This window comes from Heptranchias perlo, chromosome 3 (assembly GCF_035084215.1).
Source record: "Heptranchias perlo isolate sHepPer1 chromosome 3, sHepPer1.hap1, whole genome shotgun sequence".
NCBI classification, from domain to species: Eukaryota; Metazoa; Chordata; class Chondrichthyes; order Hexanchiformes; family Hexanchidae; genus Heptranchias; species Heptranchias perlo.
Genome location: NC_090327.1, coordinates 7,198,158 through 7,223,009, shown reverse-complemented (window position 1 = coordinate 7,223,009; position 24,852 = coordinate 7,198,158). Strand labels below are relative to the sequence as shown.

The window sequence follows — 24,852 nt, the reverse complement described above, 5'->3', positions numbered from 1 at the left end:
ATGATCTTTAGCAGAAGAGTTGGTCCATAAGTCATTAATATAATTTGGCTAAACACCGCTCTCCTAGTCAAAGTAAGATTAATAAATAGCAGTAATCATCTTCTCGTCATATCCAGGCAGCTTTTCCCACACTAATCTGCCGTGCTTATTTGCTGTTTCTGGTCTTAGTCAGTCTTTCTGTGCTTTCGAAGGCATGTGCACTAAGTGCCTTTGACCCCTACTCATAATTCTCACAGTCCATGTACAATAGTAACTCAAAGGGGATGGATATACACCCAGCCACGTATAATGTGTATTCTCCCACATAAACCCGTGTGGGATTATGTGTATTTTAATACGCCATTTATGCTGCTCTGATCCTGATGGCCACCTTTGTGTGTGGCTGCCTCAGGAGGTGTAATGAACCCTCGTACGCAAACACCCAGTGTCACTGTGCTAAGTTTCTACCTGTCCAACACACTGGGAAGGCTGGGTCTGGCCACGCTGGCCAAGAAGATTCAGGACGTCCCATCCAGCTGGACCCCACCAGGTGGAGAAGTTCCTGAGGAGGAACCCCTTCAACCACAAGACCATTGGACAGTGGTCAGCACGGAACGTTCTGAGAGTCCTGCAGGGAAAGAAGAGGGTGGATCCGATCGAGCAGTCGCCAGACGGTCGATGCCATTTGGCAGAGCGTGTCGTCACCAGAACTGACCAACAGGCACCAGAATGTAGCCTGGGTGGTGGTGAGAAGGGCCCTCCCAGTGCAGTCCTTCCAACACGCACGGAATCTCAGCGCCACCGCGAGCTGCCCTCGGGGCTGTGGCAGGGAGGAGACCGTCTTCCACCTCCTGATGGGCTGCCCCTTCCCGCAGAGGGTGTGGAGAGAGATGTGTTGGTATCTGTCCCGGTTCATCCCAAACAGTTCGGTAACTCAGGACGCCGTGCTCTCGGGGCTGTTCCTCGAGACGCACACCGGGACAGATATCCACTGCTGCTGGAAGACCGTCAACTCGGTGAAGGAGGCCCTTTGGACCGCCTGAAACCTGCTGGTCTTCCAGCTGAAGGAGTTGTCCACGACTGAGTGTTGCCGACTGGCACACTGCAAGTCCAGGCGTACGTGCTGCGGGACGCACTGAAGCGAGGTGCGGCCTATGCAAAGGCTGTATCGGGAAAGGCCGTCGTGTTAGGCCATCCCACCTTGTACAGAATGTATTAGGAGATACGTACTGTCTTGATTTGTAATGGGATCATTAATGTGTACAATCTGCATTGTAGTAGTTGAAACTGCATTGCTTGGAATCGTGTCCTTTTACATTGTACTGTGTGTATCTTTAAATTTTTTGGAATATAAAAAAAATTCATGGTTGGATCTAATCTAAAATTATATCCCTGCGTCTGTGTTCTAGAGGCCTTTTTTTAAAAAAAACACGAAACCTCCCAATTTCTCTTGCAAACTGCTCTGTGTGGGGGAAAAAATCTGACTTCTTGTAGAATACGGAATATATAAACGCTGAAAATGGCACGCTTTAGTTTCATCAAATCAGTTCGTAGGAGAGCTTCAAATTTGCCCACAAGCAAAATGCATTTTTTTTTCAGTCAACTCAATCCACACATTGAAATGTTTTTCTAATGCTCCTTTTATAGTCCTTTTTGAATAGGTTTCTAATTGAGAAGTGAAATATATCGATCACGTGTTCTAACAGCTTGTCTTTTCTATGTGTTGCATTAAATGAAGAGGATACGGTAGCATAGTGGTTATGTTACTGGACTAATAATCCGGAGACGCGAGTTCCAATCCCACCACGGCAGCTGGGGAATTTAAATTCGGCTAATTAAATAATAATCTGGAATAAAAAGCTAGTATCAGTAATGGTGACCGTGAAACTACCGGATTGTTGTAAAAACCCATCTGGTTCACTAATGTCCTTTTTAGGGAAGGAAACCTATAGAAATGTCCTTGCCCAGTCTGGGCCTATATGTGACTCCAGTCCCACAGCAAAGTGGTTGATTTTTAACTGCCCTCTGAAATGGCCTAGCAAGCCACTCAGTTCAAGAAGACGGCTCACCACCACCTTCAGGGCAATTAGGGATGGGCAATAAATGCCGGCCTTGCCAGTGACACCCACATCCCATGAACGAATTTTTAAAAAAAAGAATGTTAATCACTCCAATTTTAATTGAAGACAGAAATTGCTAGTTGGTCAGCATCTGTAAAAAGCAAAGCTAGGTGAACGTTTCGAGTATATACCCTTCATCAGAGCTGAAAATGGGAGAGGAGTAAGCCCCTTAATGTGGCTGAGCAAAACATGGGGAAGGGGTGGAGAGCAACAGACAAAAATAGAGTGTGGCAAATTCTGACTCCTTGCAGGCACAAAACGATCAGCAAACAAACACTGGAGAGGGTGAAAACTGGTAGATGAAGTGTAAAGATTATCTCTGTGAAGTAATGAAGCCATTGAAAGAAAAAAAAGGTTGTGAAAGTGGCTCAGGGTGAGGAGAATATTTGAGAAAGATGCAAATATAAAGGCAAAAGTGTGAGTGCGGGAAATATTAAATTAAAAACAGAAAATTCCAGATGCACACAGCAGCGGCCTGGAAAGAGGAAAAAGCAGGCTAACTGTTTGCGACAAAGGGTCCATCCACCCACCCACCTCCCTTCTACTCCCTTGTGGAGCAGAACAGCCTCGAGGGACTGAATGACCACCTCCTGACGAGCTGAAAGACCCTCCGTGCATCCTGAGATGAGAAGTTTTTAAGGCCGGAGTTTAGAAAGGAGCTGCAGAGCACCCGGGAGGAAGATGAGATACTGTTCCCGAAGCCTGTGATGAACTTGGTTGGAATAATGTGGAAAGCCAAGAGTGGGAATAGGAGGGAGGGTTAATGATGAGGCAAACCTCAGCTCACACTTCATGACCGAATGGAGGTGTTCATCAAAGCAGTTTTCAAATCTCTACCATAGTAGATACAGCATAGGAGGTGGCCATTCGGCCCATTGTGCCTGTGCCGGCTCTTTGAAAGAGCTATCCAATTAGTCCCATTCCCCCGCTATAGTATCATAAGCATTTTTGAAGAAAGTGGTGCTGTGATAACCTGGGGCTATTGAGGTGATGCGGTGCAAGAAGTTACATAAAAGGCTAATGATAACAGTGACTGTTGTGACACCACAGTGAGCTACAGTTAAAGGCTGGCAACATGGAAAGTGTCGTGCAGCAGGTCTGGGTCCAGATCTTTCACCTGGCATCTCCTTCTGCTTCTGACACTTGTTTTCCTCCTCGCAGAGTGGATTTAGATCTCCTGTCCCGCAGCACTGTGCGTTTTGCAGATCTGCTTTGAGTGCTCTTCGTTTCAGCTCATCAGTTGCAGATATTAGTTGTATTTGGTCTCTTTTCTGCCCACCCCCCCCACCCCCCCCCCCAACCCAAAAAAAACATGAGCAGTGAATAACTAGTTTGGAGGGAATTGCTGTCTCCTGCAGGGTGATTGTTGTAGGAAAAGGTGAATGGCCAGGTGTTGCACCAGGGAAGGGCGGGTGGAAATCAGAGCGGTGAAAGAATGACAAAGGGTTACCCTGGAGCGCACAGTCACTCTGGAAAGGTGAAGAGGACAACGTGGAGGCATTATATTGTAGATGGCGGGAAATGATCTGGTGTACATGGATGCTGGTGGGTGGAAGGTCCGAACCAGGGGGTGCTCTCGCATGAGAGGAGCGAGTGAACACATAACCAAGGGAAATGGGGAAGGTACAGGTAAGGACCCTATCCATCACAGCGGGGGTGGGGGGGCAAACTTGGCTGCGGAAAAATGACATCTCAGAAGTTCTGGTGCAGATCAGAGCGAATGTGACCGAGAAAGAAAATGGAGTATTTACACAATGTAGTGTGGGAAGAAGCATAGTCCAGGTAGTTGTGGACTTGAGGGAGTAGTTTGGAGGGACAGAAGCAAACAAACAATGTGTGCCAGGATAGCCAGGAGCTTTTGATGAAACAACTGACAGAAAAAGAGAAGGGAGGGGGTCCAGGAGGATCAAGATGGCTGGAGACTGAAAGAAGATTCACAAAGGGGAGCCTTCTTGACAAAAAAAAAAGAGAAAGGTGGCAGAAAAGACATCGTGTTGAGTTTGGAGTTTGTTGAAATAGGAGATTAGGGGTGTGAAGCTGAGGCCAGATCATTCAAAGTGGTTTGGTTAGCCCCATTGAGGGGCTCTCCCAGTTCCTAGTTTTGATGAAAGGTTCACACCTGACATGTTAACATGTCTTTGGGTCTGGTCCGCATCTGTATAGGGCACTGTTTCCGGCATTTTCTGTTTTTATTTGATTTCCAGCATTAGTGCAGTTTTTTTTACACTTTTTAAAAAAAAAGTAACAAATATTCAATAGATTCAAAATGGTAATTAGTGCATTGTTTCTTCCATTTTGTTCCCATGTTTCCCAACCCTGTATTTACATAGTTTCACAATTCAGTTTGTATCGTAAATTTGATTAGCTGCGGACTTAAAATTGTATTTTTATATTTTTTTAGACGCTCACAAGATTTGGAGACGCTTGCTTCAGCAACTCTATTGTTGTAAATGTGCGGAGTACTGATATTAAAGCAGGCGAAGTCATTTCAAAAGGTAACGTAACTCTGCTTATGGCAACGTCCTTGAACAGTGGATTTGTTTATGGTAATCCTGGCCTCTTGCGCATCCCCAATTTTCATCGCTGCACCATTGGGGGACGTGCCTTCAGCTGCCTAGGCCCTCAGCTCTAGAATTCCATCTATCTGTCTATCTCCTTTTTTTAAGGTGCTCCTTAAAACAGACCTCTTTGACCAAGCCTTTGGTCACCTGTCGTAATATCTCCTAATGTGGCTCGGTGTCAGAGTTTGCCTAACAATGCTCCTGCGAGATGCTGCGGTACGTTGTACTATGTTAAAGATCCTATGTAAATGCAAGTTGTTATGGTGGGGAGAGAATAACGTCTCAGCTCTGGTATTAAATACCAGAAGTGGGTCATAGTATAACTTTAAGCCTTTTGCCTATCTTCCTTTCGTACCCTCTCTCTCCCAAGGATGCAGTGCCTTAACTTCCATTTTCACCTCCAATTTGGTTCACATTTGCTAATTCCACATAGCTTAATTAATTGAACCTGGGGTTTACTTGGTCCATGTGGCTTAGCGCCACAGTGTAGTGGATTTACTGAATAAGCCATCAAGCAAGTGCTAGAGTGTGTTTTCATAGTTTGGGTGTGTACGTTCACTAGAGCAAGAAAGTTGCAGTATTTTGAAGGGTATAGTAAGAAAGTTCTCGATTAGTAGTTATAACTTGCAGTTAAAATGGGAGTGAAATGTCTAAATTTTTTAAATACTCTTTAGATGCTATAGGGCATCCAACATTTTAGGACTTGCATGACAGCTGAATTATTGTGTGTGACCTAGTCGGGAAAAGTTCCATCTGGTGACTCGCAATGTGTAGTGAAACTAGCTGCTATTAAATTCTGCCACCTCTACTCTGGCTTTAGATGGCACAGCACTGAAGTCGAGGGAAGATGAGAAAGTAATTTAGATCTGAAAAGCAGAGAGTCTTAAATAATTTCTCCATTCTGCGAGATGATTGCCTCTTAACCGTTCTTAATGCGGGGGGGTGGGGGGAGAGGTGGGGAGGCTGGTAGAAGACTCTTGGAAACTTGTCCTAAGGAGTTCTGGTTGGAAAAAGTGATGTATATGTATCCATTGGTTCCCATTGAGCTTGGTTATGGTTAGCATTGATCTTTAGTTGTGAACCCAAAAAAAAATAGATTGAAAGTGCCTCCTCCATACATTTGTATTAATGTTCCCATTTAAGATCGCATTTATGAAAATTTTTGATTTTAATGTAAGTTGCCTGAAAGGGAGATTCAGTAATAATTTTCAAAAGGGAATTGGATCTATACTTGAAGGGGGAAAAATCTGCAGGGCTATGGGGAAAGGGCAGGGGAGTGGGACTAATTGGGTAGCTCTTTCAAAGAGTGGGCACAGGCATGATGGGCCAAATGGCCTCCTTCTGTGCTGAATCATTCTATAAAGTGGGGTGGGTATCCATTTTTGTATGAAAAATATACTCTTAATTCAGCCATATAATCATATGAAATGATCTGAAATGTTTTTACTATCTTTGGCTTTTGATACCAGTCTTATTCCCAAGAGGGGGCATAGATTTAAGGTGAGAGGGGAGAGATACAAAAGGGTCGAGAGGGGCAATTTTTTCACTCAAAGGGTGGTGAGTGTCTGGAACGAGCTGCCAGAGGCAGTAGTAGAGGCGGGTACAATTTTGTCTTTTAAAAAGCATTTGGACAGTTACATGGGTAAGATGGGTATAGAGGGATATGGGCCAAGTGCAGGCAATTGGGACTAGCTTAGTGGTATAAACTGGGCGACATGGACATGTTGGGCCGAAGGGCCTGTTTCCATGTTGTAAACTTCTAACCATGAAAATGAGAGTATCTATTAATCCCAATCTTGTTCTATTCCTTCCATGTTTTACCTGCAAGTATATTTGGTATTCTACTACTGTTTAACTAAATTGCACACTGTGGTGAAGAATATTTCAAAAATGTAACACCTGGCCGTCTTTAGCTGCATCACAGGGATGGGCAATAAAATGCTGGCCTCGCCAGCGACGCCCGCATCCCGTGAACCAATAAAAAAAATACAATGAAATATAATTGTTTTAAAAAAAAAACGCCATGCCTTTATTGATTTGCCCTAAATGTTTTTTTAAAAATATAAAGTGGATTTGCGACATTGCCAAAAGGACACATTGCGAATCAGCACCAGTGATGCAGACTTTGCTGTCAGGCTTGATGGCTCTTTGTATGCGACTCGTAATCTCCACATTTCTCCTGGGCAACGGATGTTTGTCATTAGGCTGCAAGATTCTGTGACGTTAATGGAGTGGAAAATTGATGTCACGTTAGTTCAACAGGACCTCTGGAAACTACAGGTAGGCGAGTTACTGTTCCTGTTAATTCCTGCCTCAGACACTTGGCAAAGATTCTGGAAGCCGTGCTTAGGCGGGGTTAAATAGTTAGAATTTTCAGTGAAATTTAATGTTGCCAAGTTCAACAAGGTTTTTACAGCTATCTTCTTTCCCTACCACGCCTGCCGGCACAAGAGGCAGCCCATTCCTTGCACTGCTTTTATATCCAGCAGATCGTACTCTGGGTTGTTTAAGTAACCAGGACCCTTTTTACGTGGAGAGGTCATTAGCCTGACAACTCCTTACCGGTAGGAATGTCCAGGTACAATGGGCGTAGACCATTCCACTCCCATGTGACGCAAGTATCCTGCTGGATGCCATCCCACTATTCGAGGCCAGAGCTCTGATCTTGCTGGGGTCGCAGTGGGGTGGGGGGGGCACTCGGCTACCATTGGACACTTGTACCCCACTGGATGTCAACTCGGTATTCAGAGACTGGAACTCTCGCCTGTGCTCGCGGGGCTTTAACTGCTTCTGTGTTAGTATTTATTATATGTACGAATCCTAAAACTGCTGTGGCTCAGTGGGTAGCGCACTTTTTTTGAGTCAGTAGGTCGTGGTCTCAAGTCCCACTCCACAAACTTGAGCACAAAATCCAGGCTGACACTCCAGTGCCAGTACTGAGGGAGTGCTGCAGTGTCAGAGGTGCCGTCTTTCGGATGAGATGTTAAACCGAGGCCCCACCTGCCCTCTCGGGGGTAAACTATCCCATGGCACTATTTCGAAGAGGAGCAGGGGAGTTCTCCCCAGTGTCCTGGCCAATATTTATCCCTCAATCACATCACTTTTTTTTTAAAAAACAGGTTATCTGGTCATTTACCTCACTGCTGTTTGTGGGATCTTGCTGTGTGCAAATTGGCTGCCGCATTTCCTACATTACAACAGTGACTACACTTCAAAAGTACTTCATTGGCTGTAAAGCACTTTGGGACATCCTGAGGTTGTGAACGGTCCTATATAAATGCAAGCTATTTCTTTTTAAAACTATTTCTTTCTTGTATCGGAGATTTTTTTGTCTTGGGTTACCGACCTCCTGATCGGAATTAACGTCACCTGTGACGTGCTTAATATTTTCAGTTAAGAGCAAAAAGGCACGCTCGAAATCGGCGAGCAACTATACTGCGGCGTCAGAAGAGGCGGTGGAGACCTCTTCCGTTTACGATCACCGAGAATTCCAAAGGGCCTTTTCCCCAATATGTTCAAACTGTAAGTTGCAATATTTTTTTTTTGTTAAATTGTGCAAAACTCAATTAATCAAAGCAGAACACTTTTTTTTTCATTGCGCTAAAATTTTTATTGACGCAAAATTCTTCGTACTTTTTCAGATAAGATCAGACTTTCAGCAGAATTATACATTAAGCTACAAAATAATTGGTCAAGGGGTAGATCTGCCCCCATTGAATTTGTTCTCGATAAAACCTGACACTGGTGAAATATATGCGTTGAGGTCTGTGGATCGTGAAGAATACCCACTGTTTAAAGTAAGTGTCTCTATTGGCCTTTTTCTGTAGTTGCAAATAGTGATTCAGCCAGCAAGATATGATGCTTTTTTTTTTTAAGATTCCGTTCTAGCTGTGAATCCTAAAATGTGTGATTTACGTGATGACGGGAGATTAGTCACTAATATCTTTCTCCAAGAAGGGAGAGAAGAATAAATCGGGTAACTTCGGGACCTGTTAATCTAACGTCAGTTTTAGACACTCCTGGAATCCATAATTCAAGATTAAAATTAGTGAACGTTTAGAAATGCATTAGTTAATCAAGGATGGTCAGTGCTTATGGTAGGTCATGTTAGTCAAACTTAACGTTGTTTTGGAAAAGGTGTCTGATTGGATAGATAAAGCGAATGCAGTAGATGTGTGGACCTTCAGAAGGTGTTTAATAAGGCACCTCAAGTGGCTTGTTGGAAAAATTCAAGTCTTTGTTACAAGAAAAAAGGTAGCAGGATGGTGAGATAGTTGGTTTGAGAGGAACAGATTTAGAGTGATTGAGTATTACTCTCTGATTTAGAGAAGGATTGTGCTGACTGAGGTCGTTGCTTAAGAACATAAGAAATAGGAGCTGGGGTAGGCCATACAGCCCCTCAAGCCTGCTCCGCCATTCAATCAGATCATGGCTGATGTTCAACCTCAACTCCAGTTTCTTTCCCGATCCCCATATCCCTTGATTCCCTAGAGTCCAAAAATCTCCCTCTCAGCCTTGAACGCATTCAACAACTCAGCCTCCTCAGCCCTCTGAAGTAGAGAATTCAAAAGATTTGCAACCCTCTGTGTGAAGAAATTCCTCCTCATCTCAGTCTTAAATGGCCGACCCCTTATCCTGAGACTATGTCCCCTATCTAGACTCTTCAGCCATGGGAAACATCCTTTCAGAATCTTGTATGTTTCAATGAGATCACCCCTCATTCTGCTAAACTCCAGAGAGTATAGGCCCATTCTGCTTAATCTCTCCTCATAGGACAACCCTCTCATCCCAGGAATCAGCCTAGTGAACCTTCATTGCACTGCCTCTAAGGCAGATAAGGAGACCAAAACTGTACGCAGTACTCCAGGTGAGATCTCAACAAAGCCCTGTACAATTGTAGTAAGAGTGCTGGGTTCACTTTTTTGTTGGTTTATTTTTAGATGACTTGGGGGATGGGGGTGCACAATTTTGAAACTTGCGGATGACCCAAAAGTAGAAGATTTGATAAACACTGGGTACAAGGAAAAGATTTCAGAAAGACCTAGATGGGCTAGTGGAACGGGCAAACGTAAGAACATAAGAAATAGGAGCAGGCGTAGGCCGTCCAGCCCCTCGGGCCTGCTCTGCCATTCAACAAGATCGTGGCTGATCTTCTACCTCAACGCCATTTTCCTGCGCTATTCCCCATAATCCCTTGATGCCTTCAATATCTAGAAATCTATCGATCTCTGTTTTGAATGTACTCAATGACTGAGCCTCCACAGCCCTCTGGGGTAGAGAATTCCAAAGATTCACCACCCTCTGAGTGAAGAGGTTTCTCCTCCATCTCAGTCCTAAATGGCCTACCCCTTATTCTGAGACTGTGACCCCTGGTTCCAGACTCTCCAGCCAGGGGAAACATCCTCCCTGCATCTACCCTGTTGAGCCCTGTAAGAATTTTGTATATTTCAATGAAATTCTAGAGACTACAGGCCTAGTCTACTCAATCTCCCCTCATTCGACAATCCCGCCATCCCAGGAATCAGTCTGGTGAACCTTCATTGCACACCCTCTATGGCAAGTATATCCTTTCTTGGGTAAGGAGACCAAAATTGTACACAATACTCCAGGTGCGGTCTCACCAAGGCCCTACATAATTGCAGTAAGACATCTTTACTCCTGTACTCAAACCCTCTTGTAATAAAGGCCAACGTACCATTTGCCTTCTTAATTGCTTGCTGCACCTGCATGTTCGCTTTCAGTGACTCATGTACAAGGACACCCAGGTCCCTTTGAACATCAACATTCCCCAATCTCTCTCCATTTAAAAAAAAATACTCTGCAGAAATGTTTTTCCTACCAAAGTGGATAACTTCACATTTTTCCACATTATATTCCATCTGCCATCTTCTTGCCCACTCACTTAGCCTGTCCATGTCCCCTTGAAGCCTCTTTGTATCCTCCTCACAACTCTCATTCCCACCTAGTTTTGTGTCATCAGCAAACTTGGGAATATTACATTTGGTTCACTTCACCCAAAGGATCCTAAGTATAATAGACGGATGCCAGAAGCAGTTTAGTGTGGATAAGTGTAAAGTACTTTTTGGGAGTGTACATTCAGTGGAGAGATGCTGAAGGGTGTAGATGACCAGAGACTTACAGGTTCAAATGCATAATTCCCTGAAAGTGCAGGTAGATAAAACCATAAAAATACTAAGAACTTTGGGTTTTATAAGTAGGAGCATGAGTAATTAATTTATACAAAACCTTGGTTTGGCCACAGTTAAGAATAATGTACACTCCTTTTGGGTATCCAAACCTGCACTGCATACAAGTGATTCACCAGGATGATAAACTATGGTTACAAGGAGAGACAAGATAATAGGACATGAATTCAAAATTATTGAGGGGTGGTTAGGAGAATTTTCTTTAGTGACTTGTTGGAGCATGCAATGCTTGACTCTGGCATATTTTAAAAGAATATTGGAAGCAGAGCAAGTTACCGGGCTATGAGGAGAGTTGGGCAGTAGGATCAGTTTTGGATTGCTCAAGCAAAGAGCTGGCACAGACACAATGGGCCGAATGGCCTCCTGTGCTGCAAATTTCTATAGTCCAATTGGCTTTTCTGCTGCTGACATTGTCGAGGCTATATTCCTTTTTTTTTAAGGTGCTGGGGAGCAATTCCCTTCAAATTAATGTTATGTTGATTTTTTTTTTTGTCTTTGCTATGAAGCTAGCTTGGATACACTTGTGAAAAGGGAATAACTTTGTTGTAGATTGTGGAAAATTGTTAACGCTGCCCTTTTTCAATTCTTCAGCTGACTGGAACTGCAAGGACTTCGGAGGGGTTTCACCCCGAACAGCCCCTTGATCTGACTGTAAAAGTCATTGATGTCAATGATAATGCCCCTGAGTTTACTGAAAAAGTGTTCAGCACAAAAGTACCTGAACGTTCAGCAGCTGGTAAGGATACATTGACTTAAGGCTTTTATAATTGAAAAGGCATTCATTGCAAATATCAGTAATATAATTGTAGGTGTTAGAGACCCCTAAACTCCTAGTGTTCCTACTTTGGTTTTACTTGTGACAAAATCAGAGCTGGATAAGTACAGGAGGGAGAAAGGAATAGAAGGACATGCTGATAGGGTGGGAGGAGGCTCATGTGGAGCATTAACACTGGCATAGGCCAGTTGGGCCGAATGGCCTGTTTCTGTGCTGCAAATTCTACGTAAAACAAAAGCGCTTCAGTTTTTGAGATCTCGTTAAACATGTTAGTTTTATTTTCCCCGCCCCAGCAGGAAAATACCAGACAAACTATTGAATCTGTCCCGTGATTTGGAGATTATGCCCCTGTTAATTTAGACGTGTCCAAGTAAAGTGTTTTTAAAAAAAAAAATGACCAGTTTATGCCGCCAGACACATAGAGGTCGATTTTAATCCTACCAGCCCAGCAGAAACCGGGTGAATTGGTTGTTAAAATCAAGTGGGTAACTTAACCTGCCGAAACCCATTATAACCTGCTCTTCTGAACAGGCAGCAATGGCATCTGGCGGGGTCCTTCTTCAAATATGCAGATCAGGGTCTAGTGACGCCATTGGGCCCTGATTGCGATTTAAACTCTTAGCTGGGCTAGGGAAGCCACAGCCAAGTAAGAAGATCAGAAGCAAACCAAGCCATTCTAAGTAAGTTTTTTTTAAAATTTATTTTTGCTTTCTTTTGTGGGGCCAGGAGGAGCAGGGAAGCTCCCCTGGGCCCCACAAGCAAAATCTAGACCTCCTTAAAATCGCCATGCCCTCATTCTGTCCCACAAGCAAACGGGAATCTAACTGATACTGGTTTCTCACTGGAAACTTGCTGGCAGTTAAAATCCAACCCCCCCTCTCTCTCTCTCTCTCTCTCTCTCCCCCCCACATTCTGGGTTCCTCTGATCTTTAATTAAACTGGTCCCACTTCCATGTGTGTGTGGAACGCACAGACGCTGGTGCTGTTAAGTTTGGGGGAAACGAGGGCTCAATGAATGCAGCCTGTTTCACCTGCTTAACAATGTGCTGAATTGTTCTAGCCTTTTGTGTGTTGTGGGGAGAGGTGAAAGAGAAGAATTCCAGCAACAGCACAATGTTAGGTGTTAACATGCTTGGTGCAGTGTAATGGGAGCTTGTATTTTGGAATCCAGTTCTGCCGCCCAATGATTTTGCTCCCCATTGACATTGAAGATCTAACCTGTAAAATTTACTTCATAACCATTTTTAAAGTCAATTCTATGAAATTTTTTTTTAAATGGTTGAGATCAAGTCATTAGGAACAGGAGTAGGCCATTCAGCCCCTCGAGCCTGTTCCGCCATTCAATTAGATCATGGCTGATTTGTATCTTAACTCCATCTACCAGCCTTGGTTCCGTAACCCTTAATACCTTTGCCTGACAAAAAATCTGTCAATCTCAGTTTTGAAATTTTCAATTGACACCCAGCCTCAACAGCTTTTTGGGGGAAGAGAGTTCCAGATTTCCACTCTCCTTTGTGTGAAGTGCTTCCTGACATCAGCCCTGAACGGTCTAGCTCGGGAATTGGCTAGGAAGATTTATTCAGCATGACTACGTTGGGGAGCTGAGTTAACGTGCGTGGTTGAAGCTGAGGTTTTCTGGCTCTAGGACTTCATCTCTGAAGATAATTCAGATTGTTCTGCTAATACATAAACTCTTACAAAATAACCAACAGGAAATCAGTGTTGAAGTTAATAATTTTGTGTGGTTTTTTGTTGACTTTCATCTAACTGTGTGCTGCAAGTAGCAATTAGATTTTGTAACTTTACGTTTGCAATTTTAGGTACATCGGTACTGATCCTTACAGCTACTGACAGAGATGAACCCAAGACCTTAAATACTGTACTGAAATACAAGATTCTGTCACAGGTGCCAGCCTCTCAGTTTGGTCTGCTATTCTCTGTTGATGAAAGAACGGGTGAAATCAGAACCAACAATGATAAACTAGACAGAGAGGTAAGCTTCCTTGTGCCTTGCTGTGTATGCCAAGATGTAAATCCCATTTTGTAATTTGGAATTGTAAAAACACACAAAAGTGAAGTCAGAAATACTAAGTAAGTTTAATCAACAACTGAGAGAAAATACTGGGTTGGTTACACACTGCAGTCAGGTTGGAGAAGCTGATGGCTTGTCCCTCAATTAGTCTACACAAGACCCAGACATGAGGTGAGGATAACCCCCCATGGTTGGCGAGCTTGGGGAATCAAAGGCCCAAAGCCACCTGTTCCTCCCAAGCACGCTACACTTACCATAAGTCATGCCTCAAATGACTCATGCTCTGAATTCTTTCTTTGATATAGTTTGGTGCGTGTTGAGTCTGGTTATCTTGCAGGGTACAAATGTTGGTTAGGGTGATAAAATTCAGCTTAAAGCACACCTGTATCGCTGAGGAATTAGCTGCATTGGTGGAACAAACGCTGAAGTACACTTTAAGTGTCAACAGAATTTTTGTGTTTGAAAGTTGTCCTTTTAAAATTACGCGGAGAGTTTCATCTTCGAATATTCAACGTTTTCAGGACCAAGACAGTTATACCCTGAAAGTTGAAGTTCGAGACATGAATGGAGCACATTATGGATTATTTTCGACTGCATCTGTCGTTGTGCATGTTACTGATGTGAATGACCACCCTCCGACATTTAAAAACTCCAAGGTAAGTTTTTGACATCTGTGGAAAATAATCTGATTTGATGTTGTCATTCTTCTGTGTTTGATTTAGAAATCATAGAATCTTGCAGCACAGGAGGAGGCCATTCGGCCCATCGTGCCTGTGCCGGCTCTTTGAAAGAGCTATCCAATTAGTCCCACTCCTCCGCTCTTTCCCCACAGCCCTGCAAATTTTCTCCCCGTCCAAATATTTATCCAGTTCCCTTTTGAAAGTTATTATTGAATCTGCTTCCACCACCCTTCCAGGCAGCGCATTCCAGATCATAACAACTCGCTGCGTTTTTTTAAAAAAATTAAGTGTTCTCCTCATCATCTCACCTCTGGCTCTTTTGCCAATGACCTTAAATCTGTGTCCTCTGGTTATTGGCCCTCCTGCCAGTGGGAACAGTTTCTCCTTATTTACTCAATCAAAACCCTTTCATAATTTTGAACACCTCTATTAAATCTCCTCTTAACCTTCTCTGCTCTAAGGAGAACAACCCCCAGAAATGGTTTATAGTTTCCACTGCCAGAAGATGGGAGATGATAAGGTTCTACATTTATCATGGATTACCTTCTCATTTAGCATTTGGGTTCATGGAACCTTCCTTTTTATTTATATAGTTATGGAAAGTAGGCTTGACCATCACTGAGGCATTGAAATTAGCGTAAAGAAATCTCTTGGCCCATTACTTTGAATAAAGGCGTTAAACCATTCAAACCACTTAATAGTTCCATTCAAATAGCAGGTGAAGGAGTTTGCGCTTGCAATTATATGCTAGCATTTTCACAACATTATTTCAAGGTATGAGTAACAACTATCCGATCCAAATTTCGGAATTCCAATTTTCGTTTCCTGACTTTTAAACATACATTAATTGTACTGCATCATTGATCAAGTTCTCACTATTAATAAGTTACAGCAACTTTTAATTGTGGGCTCTTTTTTGACTTTTTTTTTTAAAGAAGAGATTTTAAAATGAACATTTCTCTTGACTCAGTACACCATTACTGCTAACGAGACTGAAAGCGACATCATGGTTCTCCGACTTCCAGTGGATGACAAGGACTTGGCGAACACGAACGCTAGTAGACCAGTGTTCACTATCGTAAAGGGGAATGAAAATGGAAATTTCAAAATATTAACCGATCCCAAAACAAATGACGGTCTCTTGTATGTTGTAAAGGTAAGCAAATGATGGTGTTTGGTTCTGCTAAATTTTGCAGCAAATAATAATTGCTTGTATAACAGTGCTATGAAATTGTCACTTTGCTTTCCTTCAAATGCCATTGAATGAAAAAGATAATATTTTGGTCTTTGGCTAACTTTTGTGGTCGCTTTTTTTTTAAAATTTTACCCAACCAGTGGATCTCTCATGGCTATGCCAGGTGCCGATCTCTCCCTCAGGTCCCCTGTTTGAATTCTTCCAATCGTTAAGTTTACACCTCTCCCAAAACCACCCTAACCAAAGTCACAAACAGCTGTGACTGGCCATGTTGTATCCCTCCTAGACCTGTCGGTAGCCTTTGACACTGTCGATCAAACCATACACGTACATACGAACATACGAATTAAGAGCAGGAGTAGGCCATTCGGCCCCTCGAGCCTGCTCTGCCATTTGATAAGATTATGGCTGATATGATTGTGACCTCAACCCTACTTTCCCATCTACCTACTATAACCTTTGACTCCCTTGTTAATCAGGAATCTATCAAACTCCGCCTTAAAAATATTCAATGACTCTGCCTTCACCGCTCTCTGGAGAAGGGAGTTCTACAGACTCACTGCCCTCAGACAAAATTTCTCCTCATCTCCATCTTAAATGGGAGACCCCTTATTTTTAAACTGTGTCCCCTAGTTCTAATCTCTCCCACAAGGGGAAACATCCTCTCAGCATCTACCCCTTCAAGTCCCCCCAAGATCTTATGTTTCAATAAGATCACCTCTCATTCTTCTAAACTCCAGTGTATACAGGCCCATCTTGTCCAACCTTTCCTCATAAGATAACCCCCTCATCCCAGGAATCAGTCGAGTGAACCTTCTTTGAACCGCCTCCAAAGCAAATATGTCCTTTCTTAAATAAGGAGACCAAAACTGCACACAGTATTCTAGATGTGGTCTCATATTAATGCCCTGTACAACTGTAGCAAAACATCTCTACTTTTATATCCCATTCCCCTTGCAATAAATGACAACATTCCATTTGCCTTCCTAATCACTTGCTGTACCTGCATACTAACTTTTTGTGATTCATGTACTAGGACACCCAGATCCCTCTGTATCTGAGTGCTGCAATCTCTCTCCATTTAAATAATATTCTGCTTTTCTATTCCTCCTGCCAAAGTGGACAAGTTCACATTTTCCCACATTATACTCCATCTGCCAAATTTTTGCCCATTCACTTAACCTATCTATATCCCTTTGCAGACTCCTTATGTCCTCTTCACAACTTACTTTCCTACCTTTCTCTGTGTCATCAGCAAATTTAGCAACCATACATTTGGTCCCTTCATCCAAGTCATTGATATAGATTGTAAATAGTTGAGGCCCAAGCACTGATCCCTGTGGCACTCCACTTGTTACATCTTGCCAACCTGAAAATGACCCATCTCCATTATATGGCTCGATGGGGTGGTACACGATTGGTATGCTATCTATATGGATGGATGCTTTCAGGACCTATAGACAAAACATTTAAATCCATTTATATCCAGACCGTGTTTGTGTGTGTTATAGTATTGGTCAAAGTAAAACGGGAAAGAACAAAACAATAACTTGCATTTATATAGCGCCTTTAACGTAGTAAAACGTCCCAAGCCGCTCTAGTACAGTGGCATCGTTAGCACTGACCCCAGGGATGTTCCGTTTTAATGCAGTCTTGCTGGCACAGAGCAGTTGGGCTGCATATCCTGTTTCTGTGCTATAAATTCTATGTAATGTAATCTCTTCTGTGTCTGTTCTATAGCCACTGGATTATGAAGCAGCCCCATCAATCTCATTAGAAATTGCAGTAGAAAATGAGGTGCCCCTGATTGGGAGCACTGCTGAACGGCAAATTGTGAGAGTAATTGTTGACGTGAAAGATGTAGATGAAGGGCCAGAATTTGATCCGGCCGTCAAACAAATCTGGACAAAGGAGAACGTGGCCGTTGGGACGGTTCTGGGATCTTATGTGGCGAGAGATCCCGAAACTAAGAGCAGCAGTGGCATCAGGTACAACATCTGCTTATCGTTAGTGATTGGAAAGTAAAGAAAGACCTGCATTTATATAGTGCATTTCATGACCTCGGGACAGCCCAAAGCCCTTTACAGCCAGTGAAGTACCTTTTTGAAGTGTAGTCACTTGTAGGAAAGGCAGCAGCCAATTGTGCATAGCAAGATCCCATAAACAGCAATGAGATAATGACCAGATAATCTGTTTGTGATGTTGGTTGAGGGATAAATATTGGCCCAGGACAATAGCTGCTGGATGTACTCATTTTATTCTTTCACAGCTATTGGCACAGTGCCCCAGTTTTTGTAGATGTCAGTGCTTTTTGAAAACAAGTAGTCATAGCCAGTATTTTCCCCTCCCTGAGAAATATAGAAAACAGGAGCAGGAGTTGGCCATTCGGCCCTTCGAGCCTGCTCCGCCATTCAGTATGATCATGGCTGATCCTCTATCTCAATACCATGTTCCCGCTCTCTCCCCTTGATGCCTTCATTCCACCAATCTCCGCGTCTTGAAGTGAAAACTTCTAACAGATTTGAATTTTTGTGTGTGGCTGGACGAGAGTTAGAGGGCCTCTTGCTTAAGGCTAGTAAGTCAACCCACGAATGGGTTGATTTTGTATTCTGTGCAGACAAGTTGAACTAAATGTTGCTGTGTATATTTACTTGCCGTGAAATAAAGCCGCTTAAAGATTTATATCTGGTCACAACTCAGCCCAAGAGTTTGCTGAGTCCACCTTTTGGAGAGGTTGGAGAAGTACATATGCAAAAGGTATAGATAGGGTAGACGTAGAGAAGATGTTTCCACTTGTGGAATAGTTCAAAACTAGGGGCCATAAATAGAAGATAGTCGCTAATGAATTCAGGAGAAACTTCTTTATGGGAGTGGTGAGAATGTGGAACTTGCTACCACGTAGAGTGACCAGCATAGATGCATTTAAGGGGGAGCTAGATAAGTACATGAGGGAGAAAGGGATAGAAGGGTATGTTGATGAGATAAAGTAAATAAAGTGGGAGGAGGTCTGTGTGGTGCATAAACACTGGTGTGGCCTGTTTGTGCTGTAAATTTTATGTAATATGTAAAAAGACATAACCGATTCAGGTCACAAGGGTTTAACATTTACACCACTGACTTACACTATCGTACAAGTAGATACAGGACAGGGAAAGTCAAATCCCATAAAAGTATGACGCTCAGACCATTTACGGGAGTGACTGACACCACAGAACCCAAAAAAGGCATCTATGGCAGGCCTGAATTCATAACACTTGCACTGTGTTGACCAACTACTTTTCCAAATTATAGCCATGATGTGGAGATGCCGGTGATGGACTGGGGTTGACAAATGTAAAGATTCTTTACATTTTCCAAATTATGCGGGAGCGTACAGCCTCTCTTATAAGAGGCTCACTGCAGTTAATGTTCATAAGCACATTCAAGCTTAATAATTTCATAAATATCCATTCAAATAGAATAGTTAAGCTTTTAGTTGAACACTTCAATGGCCTGGTGGTTTATGAATGAAATGAGCTAATGTTTGAAATGCTGTATTTCTTGTTTGACCAACCAGATACGAGAAACTAACTGATCCAGCAAATTGGGTCTCCATTGATCAGCGAACTGGTGTGATCAAAACTACTGCTGTGATGGACAGAGAGTCTACATTTGTAAAAAATAATAGGTACAATGTTACAGTACTGGCTATAGAAGACAGTAAGTACACATTCAATGCATATTTTTAGTATGTGGGTAAATATAATGCATACACTGGATAGAGATTTCTATTTGCATTTTCTCAGTAAATAAAAGATAGACAAGAACCAGATTATCTGCATGCTCAGCGCTCCCGACCAAAAGGGTAAGCACTTGGTTTGCTCTTTTCTCTTACCTGCTCACACAGCCAACCATTTCATATCTCTCTCGCTCAGCATCTCCAAGGCTGGTCAATGTGCACAGACAGAAAGTAGTGCAGCCCTCAGCTTCTCACCCCACCACTCCCCTGCTTCTCCCTCTGTTGCTACTGCTCTAACCCAATTGAATGCTATTGCATGCTGTAGGTGGGAATCCCTGATCTCTCGTGGATTCCTGCCTGCCACATGCAGTGGCTTTGAGTTGCTTAAGAGCAGCAGCAGCAGCAATTGGAGATAGGAGCCAGAGACCATGTTGAAGAGGAGGAAGTTGTAGCGAGGCGATGGGAATGATTTGGGGAACGGGGGAAATGAAGTGTCGGTGAGAACAGGGTGGGGTCAGAAGAGCTGGCAGGAATTGTGGGGTTGGGGGGGGGGGTGGTGGTAAAGATGAAAGGTTGAATTTAGGGGAGGGAAAGAAGAGTTGAAACGTTGGGGGGGGGAGGATGAAAATTAGTAGCATAAAAGGGGGCGCGGAAGATTGCCAGCATAAATGGGCTAGATGGAAGAGTCCCAGCTGGGAGGGGGTTGGGTGGATGGATGAGGGCAGGGGCAATGCAAGACTGCTGGGAGTGTTGTATTGGGGGGGGGTGGGTGAAGGTGAGGAAAACATTAAGAATTGACAGGAGAGATAATAAAGTGCCAGCATGAACTGAGGGTTGGAGGAGTAGAAAATACCTCTAAACTGGGGTACAGCATCTGTGAACTGTGGGGGAGAGTAGGTTGGAGGAAGGGGAAGAGATCCTTTGAAAATTGGGTAGAGACTTTTACCTTTTTGGAAAATGACCGATCTGCTTAACTTGTTGAAAACTCAAAACATTTTTCCTTTTTTTTAAAAAAAAAACTTAAAAAAAAAAAATTGTGAAGTATACAAGTGTTTAAAATTAACCAGGCTGCCTGATTTTTCCATGAAGAAATGAATTCACAATTTTCTGGGGGGTGGGGGGGTACATGTCATGTAGCTCCCTAGAAATATACCACCAGCTGCTGCAGGACAGACAGTATTTGGAGGGAGTTGTATGGTTTTAAATTTGTTACCTACATACGGTCACTGAGACCACATTTGAATCTCCCTATTAGTTATTGGGCAATTTAATTTTTATTTCGTCCAGTCACAAATTATCTGCTACAACTAGGAGAAAGCAGTTTTCTGATGATGAAGGGATTTAATGAATTCCCAAAGGGAGTAGTTTTCAATAAACTTGAAGGAAATATCCCTTTTCTAGAAAAAAAAAGAATGCAACGACTTTGTTCATTGACTTAAAAACTACTTCAAAAGACACCGAGTAAAGTGTCAAAAATCAAGGGGGCAATTTTAACCTAACTCCCCGGGTGAGAAGCCCGTGGGATCGGGTGGAATGCTGGTTTTACACCCTGCCTACTGCAGTGGGTGAGGGTGCACAGAGAAAAGTTGTAGCAAACCTCGGGATAAGGTTGTGGCTTTTTAGCTGCCCGATAAAGCTGCTGAAAAATGTGGGGGGGTTTTTCTTCTTAAAAGATGTTGTAGCTTATCCAATCCAGACGATTGATTTGTGTAGGCTTTGCAGCCCCCTAAAATGCAAGTTCCCCCCCCAATAATGACGTTGGATGTGCGAGAGACCCTTTTGCCCAGCATTGCTATGGCACAAACGCGTTGGATGGTTGTGTTGCTTGCATACCATTACAATAAGTCTGCCCATACACAAGTGGACATATAATGAGTCCACATCACCAAGTATAAAAATCCTAGAAGTAACATGGAAAATCAAAGCTTTGATTCCTGGATCTTGGCTCTTACTTAGTGCAGAATGACCAATTAACCCGCCTGCAAATATTACATCATTTTTTTTCATTTAAAAAAAATCTCAAATATTAAGTTGTATGAAATGTTTTTAACCAATGTTTCTTTTTGTGTTGCATTAGGAGTTCCTGCAAGAACTGGAACTGGAACTGTGGTTATAAACCTGGATGATGTCAATGATAATGATCCAATTATTCCCAATAAAGACTTACTTCTTTGCAACAATGGATTCCAGAAGTTTGTTAATGTTTCAGCTGAGGATCTTGATGCGACACCAAATTCAGCTCCATTTACATTTCTGCTGCCAGATAACCCGCCAGAAGTTAGAGAGAAATGGGAGATCTCCAAGCGAATGGGTACATTTTTTTTTTAAAACTGCATTCTGATGTTTGTGGCTTATTGCCTTGTTTGTATACTTGTGTAGAGTACAATATTTCACAGTGTACATGAAAAGTGCAAGTCACTGAGAAACCTTTAAATCTTGTGGGGTTTCTTTCGCCCTTTTTTATATTTTGGGATGGGGGGGGAGGGAGTCACAATTTTGAGAGTCGGATATACAAAAGTTACTGATAAATTCTGGTTAGTGCTAATGTATATAAACATTGTGAATCGAGTACTTTAGGTGAAAGGATGTCACTTTTTTACATTTTATTAAAAACTAAGTCTTGCCTTTTCAAACTTACCTTTTTGGGAGGTCATTTCATTGGGACTTAGTAGATGTTTGAATTGGCCTTAGTTTGCAGGGTATAAGATAAATTTATCATTTGAAGCAAACCCTAGGTTGATGGTGGAACATGAATTATTCTGCTTTATGTTAAGAGCTAACCAGATGGCATTTATAAGATTACAAATTAAATTTATATGTCCTAAAAATCTGCATGGTCTTGGCAGGGATCTTACATAGTAAATGCTGACTTATGGAGCAGTATGGCTCTATGGATGCCAACTGAGTTCCAATAACATGTCTGAGTGAGTGTCTAGACAGTGGCTGTAGGTAGCCCAAGATTATCACTTGCCAGCCACATACATAGAATTGGATAGAAAAGGGCCATTCAGCCCAACAGGTCCATGCCGGTGTTTATACTCCACACGCGCCTCCTCCCTCCCTACTTCATCTCACCCTATCGACATGTCCTTCTATTCCTTTCCACCTCATGTGTTTATCCAGCTTTCCCTTAAATGTATCTATGCTAATCACCTCAACCACTCCTTGTGGTAGCGAGTTCCACATTCTAACCACTCTCCAGGTAAAGGAGTTTCTCCTGAATTCCCGATTGGATTTATTAGTGACTATCTTATATTTATGGCCCAAGTTCTGGTCTCCCCCACATGTGGAAACATCTTCGACGTCTGCCCTATCAAACCCTTTCATTATCTTAAGACCTCTATCGGGTCACCCCTCAGTCTTTTCTCTAGAAAAGAGAAGAGCCTCAGCCTGCTCAATCTTTCCTGATAGGTCTAGAAACATAGAAAATAGGAGCAGGAGTAGGCCATTCGGCCCTTCGAGCCTGCTCTGCCATTCAATATGATCATGGCTGATCCTCTATCAATACCATATTCCTGCTTTCTCCCCATACCCCTTGATACCTTTTTGTGTCTAGAAATCTATCTAGCTCCTTAAATATATTCAGTGACTTGGCCTCCACAGCCTTCTGTGGTAGAGAATTCCACAGGTTCACCACCCTCTGAGTGAAGAAATTTCTCCTCATCTCAGTCCTAAATGTCCTACCCCATATCCTGAGACTGTAACCCCTCGTTCTGGAACCCCCAGCCAGGGGAAACATCCTCCCTGCACCCAGTCTGTCGAGCCCTGTCAGAATTTTAATGTTTCAATGAGATCCCCTCTCATTCTTCTAAACTCTAGTGAATACAGGCCGAGTCGACCCAACCTCTTTTTTTTGCATACGACAGTCCTGCCATCCCAGGAATCAATCTGATGAACCTTTGCTGCACTCCCTCTATGGCAAGTATATCCTTGGGTAAGGAGACCAAAACTGCACACAATACTCCAGGTGTGGTCTCACCAAAGCCCTGTATAACTGCAGTAAGACATCCTTGCTCCTGTGCTCTCATCCTCTTGCAATGAAGGCCAACATACCATTTGCCTTCCTAACTGCTTGCTGCACCTGCATGTTTGCTTTCAGTGACTGGTGTACAAGAACACCCAGGTCCCTTTGTACATCAACATTCCCCAATCTATCACAATTTAAATAATACTCTGCCTTTCCGGTTTACCTTCCGAAGTGGATAACTGCACATTTATCCACATTATACTGCATCTGCCATGTATTTGCCACTCACTCAACTTGTCTAAATCGCCTTGAAGCCTCTTTGCATCCTCCTCACAACTCACGATCCCACCTAGTTTTGTGTCGTCAGCAAACTTGGAAATATTACATTTGGTCCCCTCATCCAAATCATTGATATATATTGTGAATAGCTGGGGCCCAAGCACTGATCCCTGCGGTACCCCACTAGTCACCGCCTGCCACCCCGAAAAGGACCCATTTATTCCTACTGTTTCCTGTCTGTTAACCAATTTTCAATCCATGCCAGTATATTCCCCCCAATCCCATGTGCTTTAATTTTGCACACTAACCTCTTATGTGGGACTTTATCAAAGGCCTTCTGAAAATCCAAATAAACCACATCCACTGGTTCTCCCTTATCTATTCTACCAGTTACATCCTCAAAAAACTCCAGTAGGTTTGTCAAACATGATTTCCCTTTCATAAATCCATGTTGATTTTGTCTAATCCTGCTGATATTTTCTAAGTGTCCTGTTATCACATCCTTTATAATAGACTCCAGCATTTTCCCTACTACTGATGTTAGGCTAACCGGTCTGTAGTTCCCTGTTCTCTCTCTCTCTTTTTTTAAATAGTGGGGTTACATTTGCCACCCTCCAACTAATGATGACAACTAATACATCCACTATTTCCATGGCTACCTCTTTTAGTATTCTGGGATGCAGATTATCAGGCCCTGGGGATTTATCGGCTTTCAGTCCCATTAATTTCTCCAGCACTTTTTTTTTACTAATACTAATTTCCTTTAATTCCTCCTTCTCACTAGTCCCTTGGTTCCCTAGCATTTCTGGGAAGTTATTTGTGTGTTTCTGTGAAGACAGAACCAAAGTATTTGTTTAATTGCTCTGCCATTTCCCTGTTCCTCATTTATAAATTCTCCCATTTCTGACTGTAAGGGACCTATGTTTGTCTTCACTAATCTTTTTTTCTTTTTACATACTTGTAGGAGGTTTTACAGTCCACTTTTATGTTCCTTGCAAGTTTACTCTCGTACTTTTTTTTTCCCCTCTTAATCAATCTCTGGGTTCTTTTTTGCTGAATTCTAAACTGCTCCCAATCCTCAGGCTTGCTACTTTTTCTGGCAACTTTTTATGACTCCTTTTTAGATCTAATACTAAATTCCTTTTGTTAGCCATGGTTGGGCTGCTTTTCCTTTTGTGTTTTTGCACCAGAAAGGAATGTATAATTGTTGCAATTCATGCATTTGTTCCTTAAATGTTAGCCATTGCCTGTCCACCGTCATGCCTTTTAATGAAGCTTCCCAATCTATCATAGCCAACTCACTCCTCATATCTTCATAGTTTCCTTTATTTAGGTTTAGG

At 42.7% G+C, this 24,852-nt stretch overlaps 1 protein-coding gene across 1 annotated transcript in view; it reads left to right on the top strand.

Annotated features, from left to right (window-relative positions):
* Nucleotides 1-24,852, top strand: part of LOC137309941 (desmocollin-3-like) — a 36,972-nt gene that overhangs the window by 6,039 nt on the left and 6,081 nt on the right. The window contains exons 2-12 of the mRNA XM_067977943.1: nucleotides 4,501-4,594; nucleotides 6,729-6,940; nucleotides 8,054-8,182; nucleotides 8,302-8,457; nucleotides 11,458-11,602; nucleotides 13,462-13,634; nucleotides 14,195-14,329; nucleotides 15,324-15,509; nucleotides 17,289-17,536; nucleotides 19,105-19,247; nucleotides 21,344-21,577. Coding sequence (XP_067834044.1) covers nucleotides 4,501-4,594; nucleotides 6,729-6,940; nucleotides 8,054-8,182; nucleotides 8,302-8,457; nucleotides 11,458-11,602; nucleotides 13,462-13,634; nucleotides 14,195-14,329; nucleotides 15,324-15,509; nucleotides 17,289-17,536; nucleotides 19,105-19,247; nucleotides 21,344-21,577 — 1,855 coding nt within the window. The remainder of the gene's footprint in view (nucleotides 1-4,500; nucleotides 4,595-6,728; nucleotides 6,941-8,053; nucleotides 8,183-8,301; nucleotides 8,458-11,457; nucleotides 11,603-13,461; nucleotides 13,635-14,194; nucleotides 14,330-15,323; nucleotides 15,510-17,288; nucleotides 17,537-19,104; nucleotides 19,248-21,343; nucleotides 21,578-24,852) is intronic.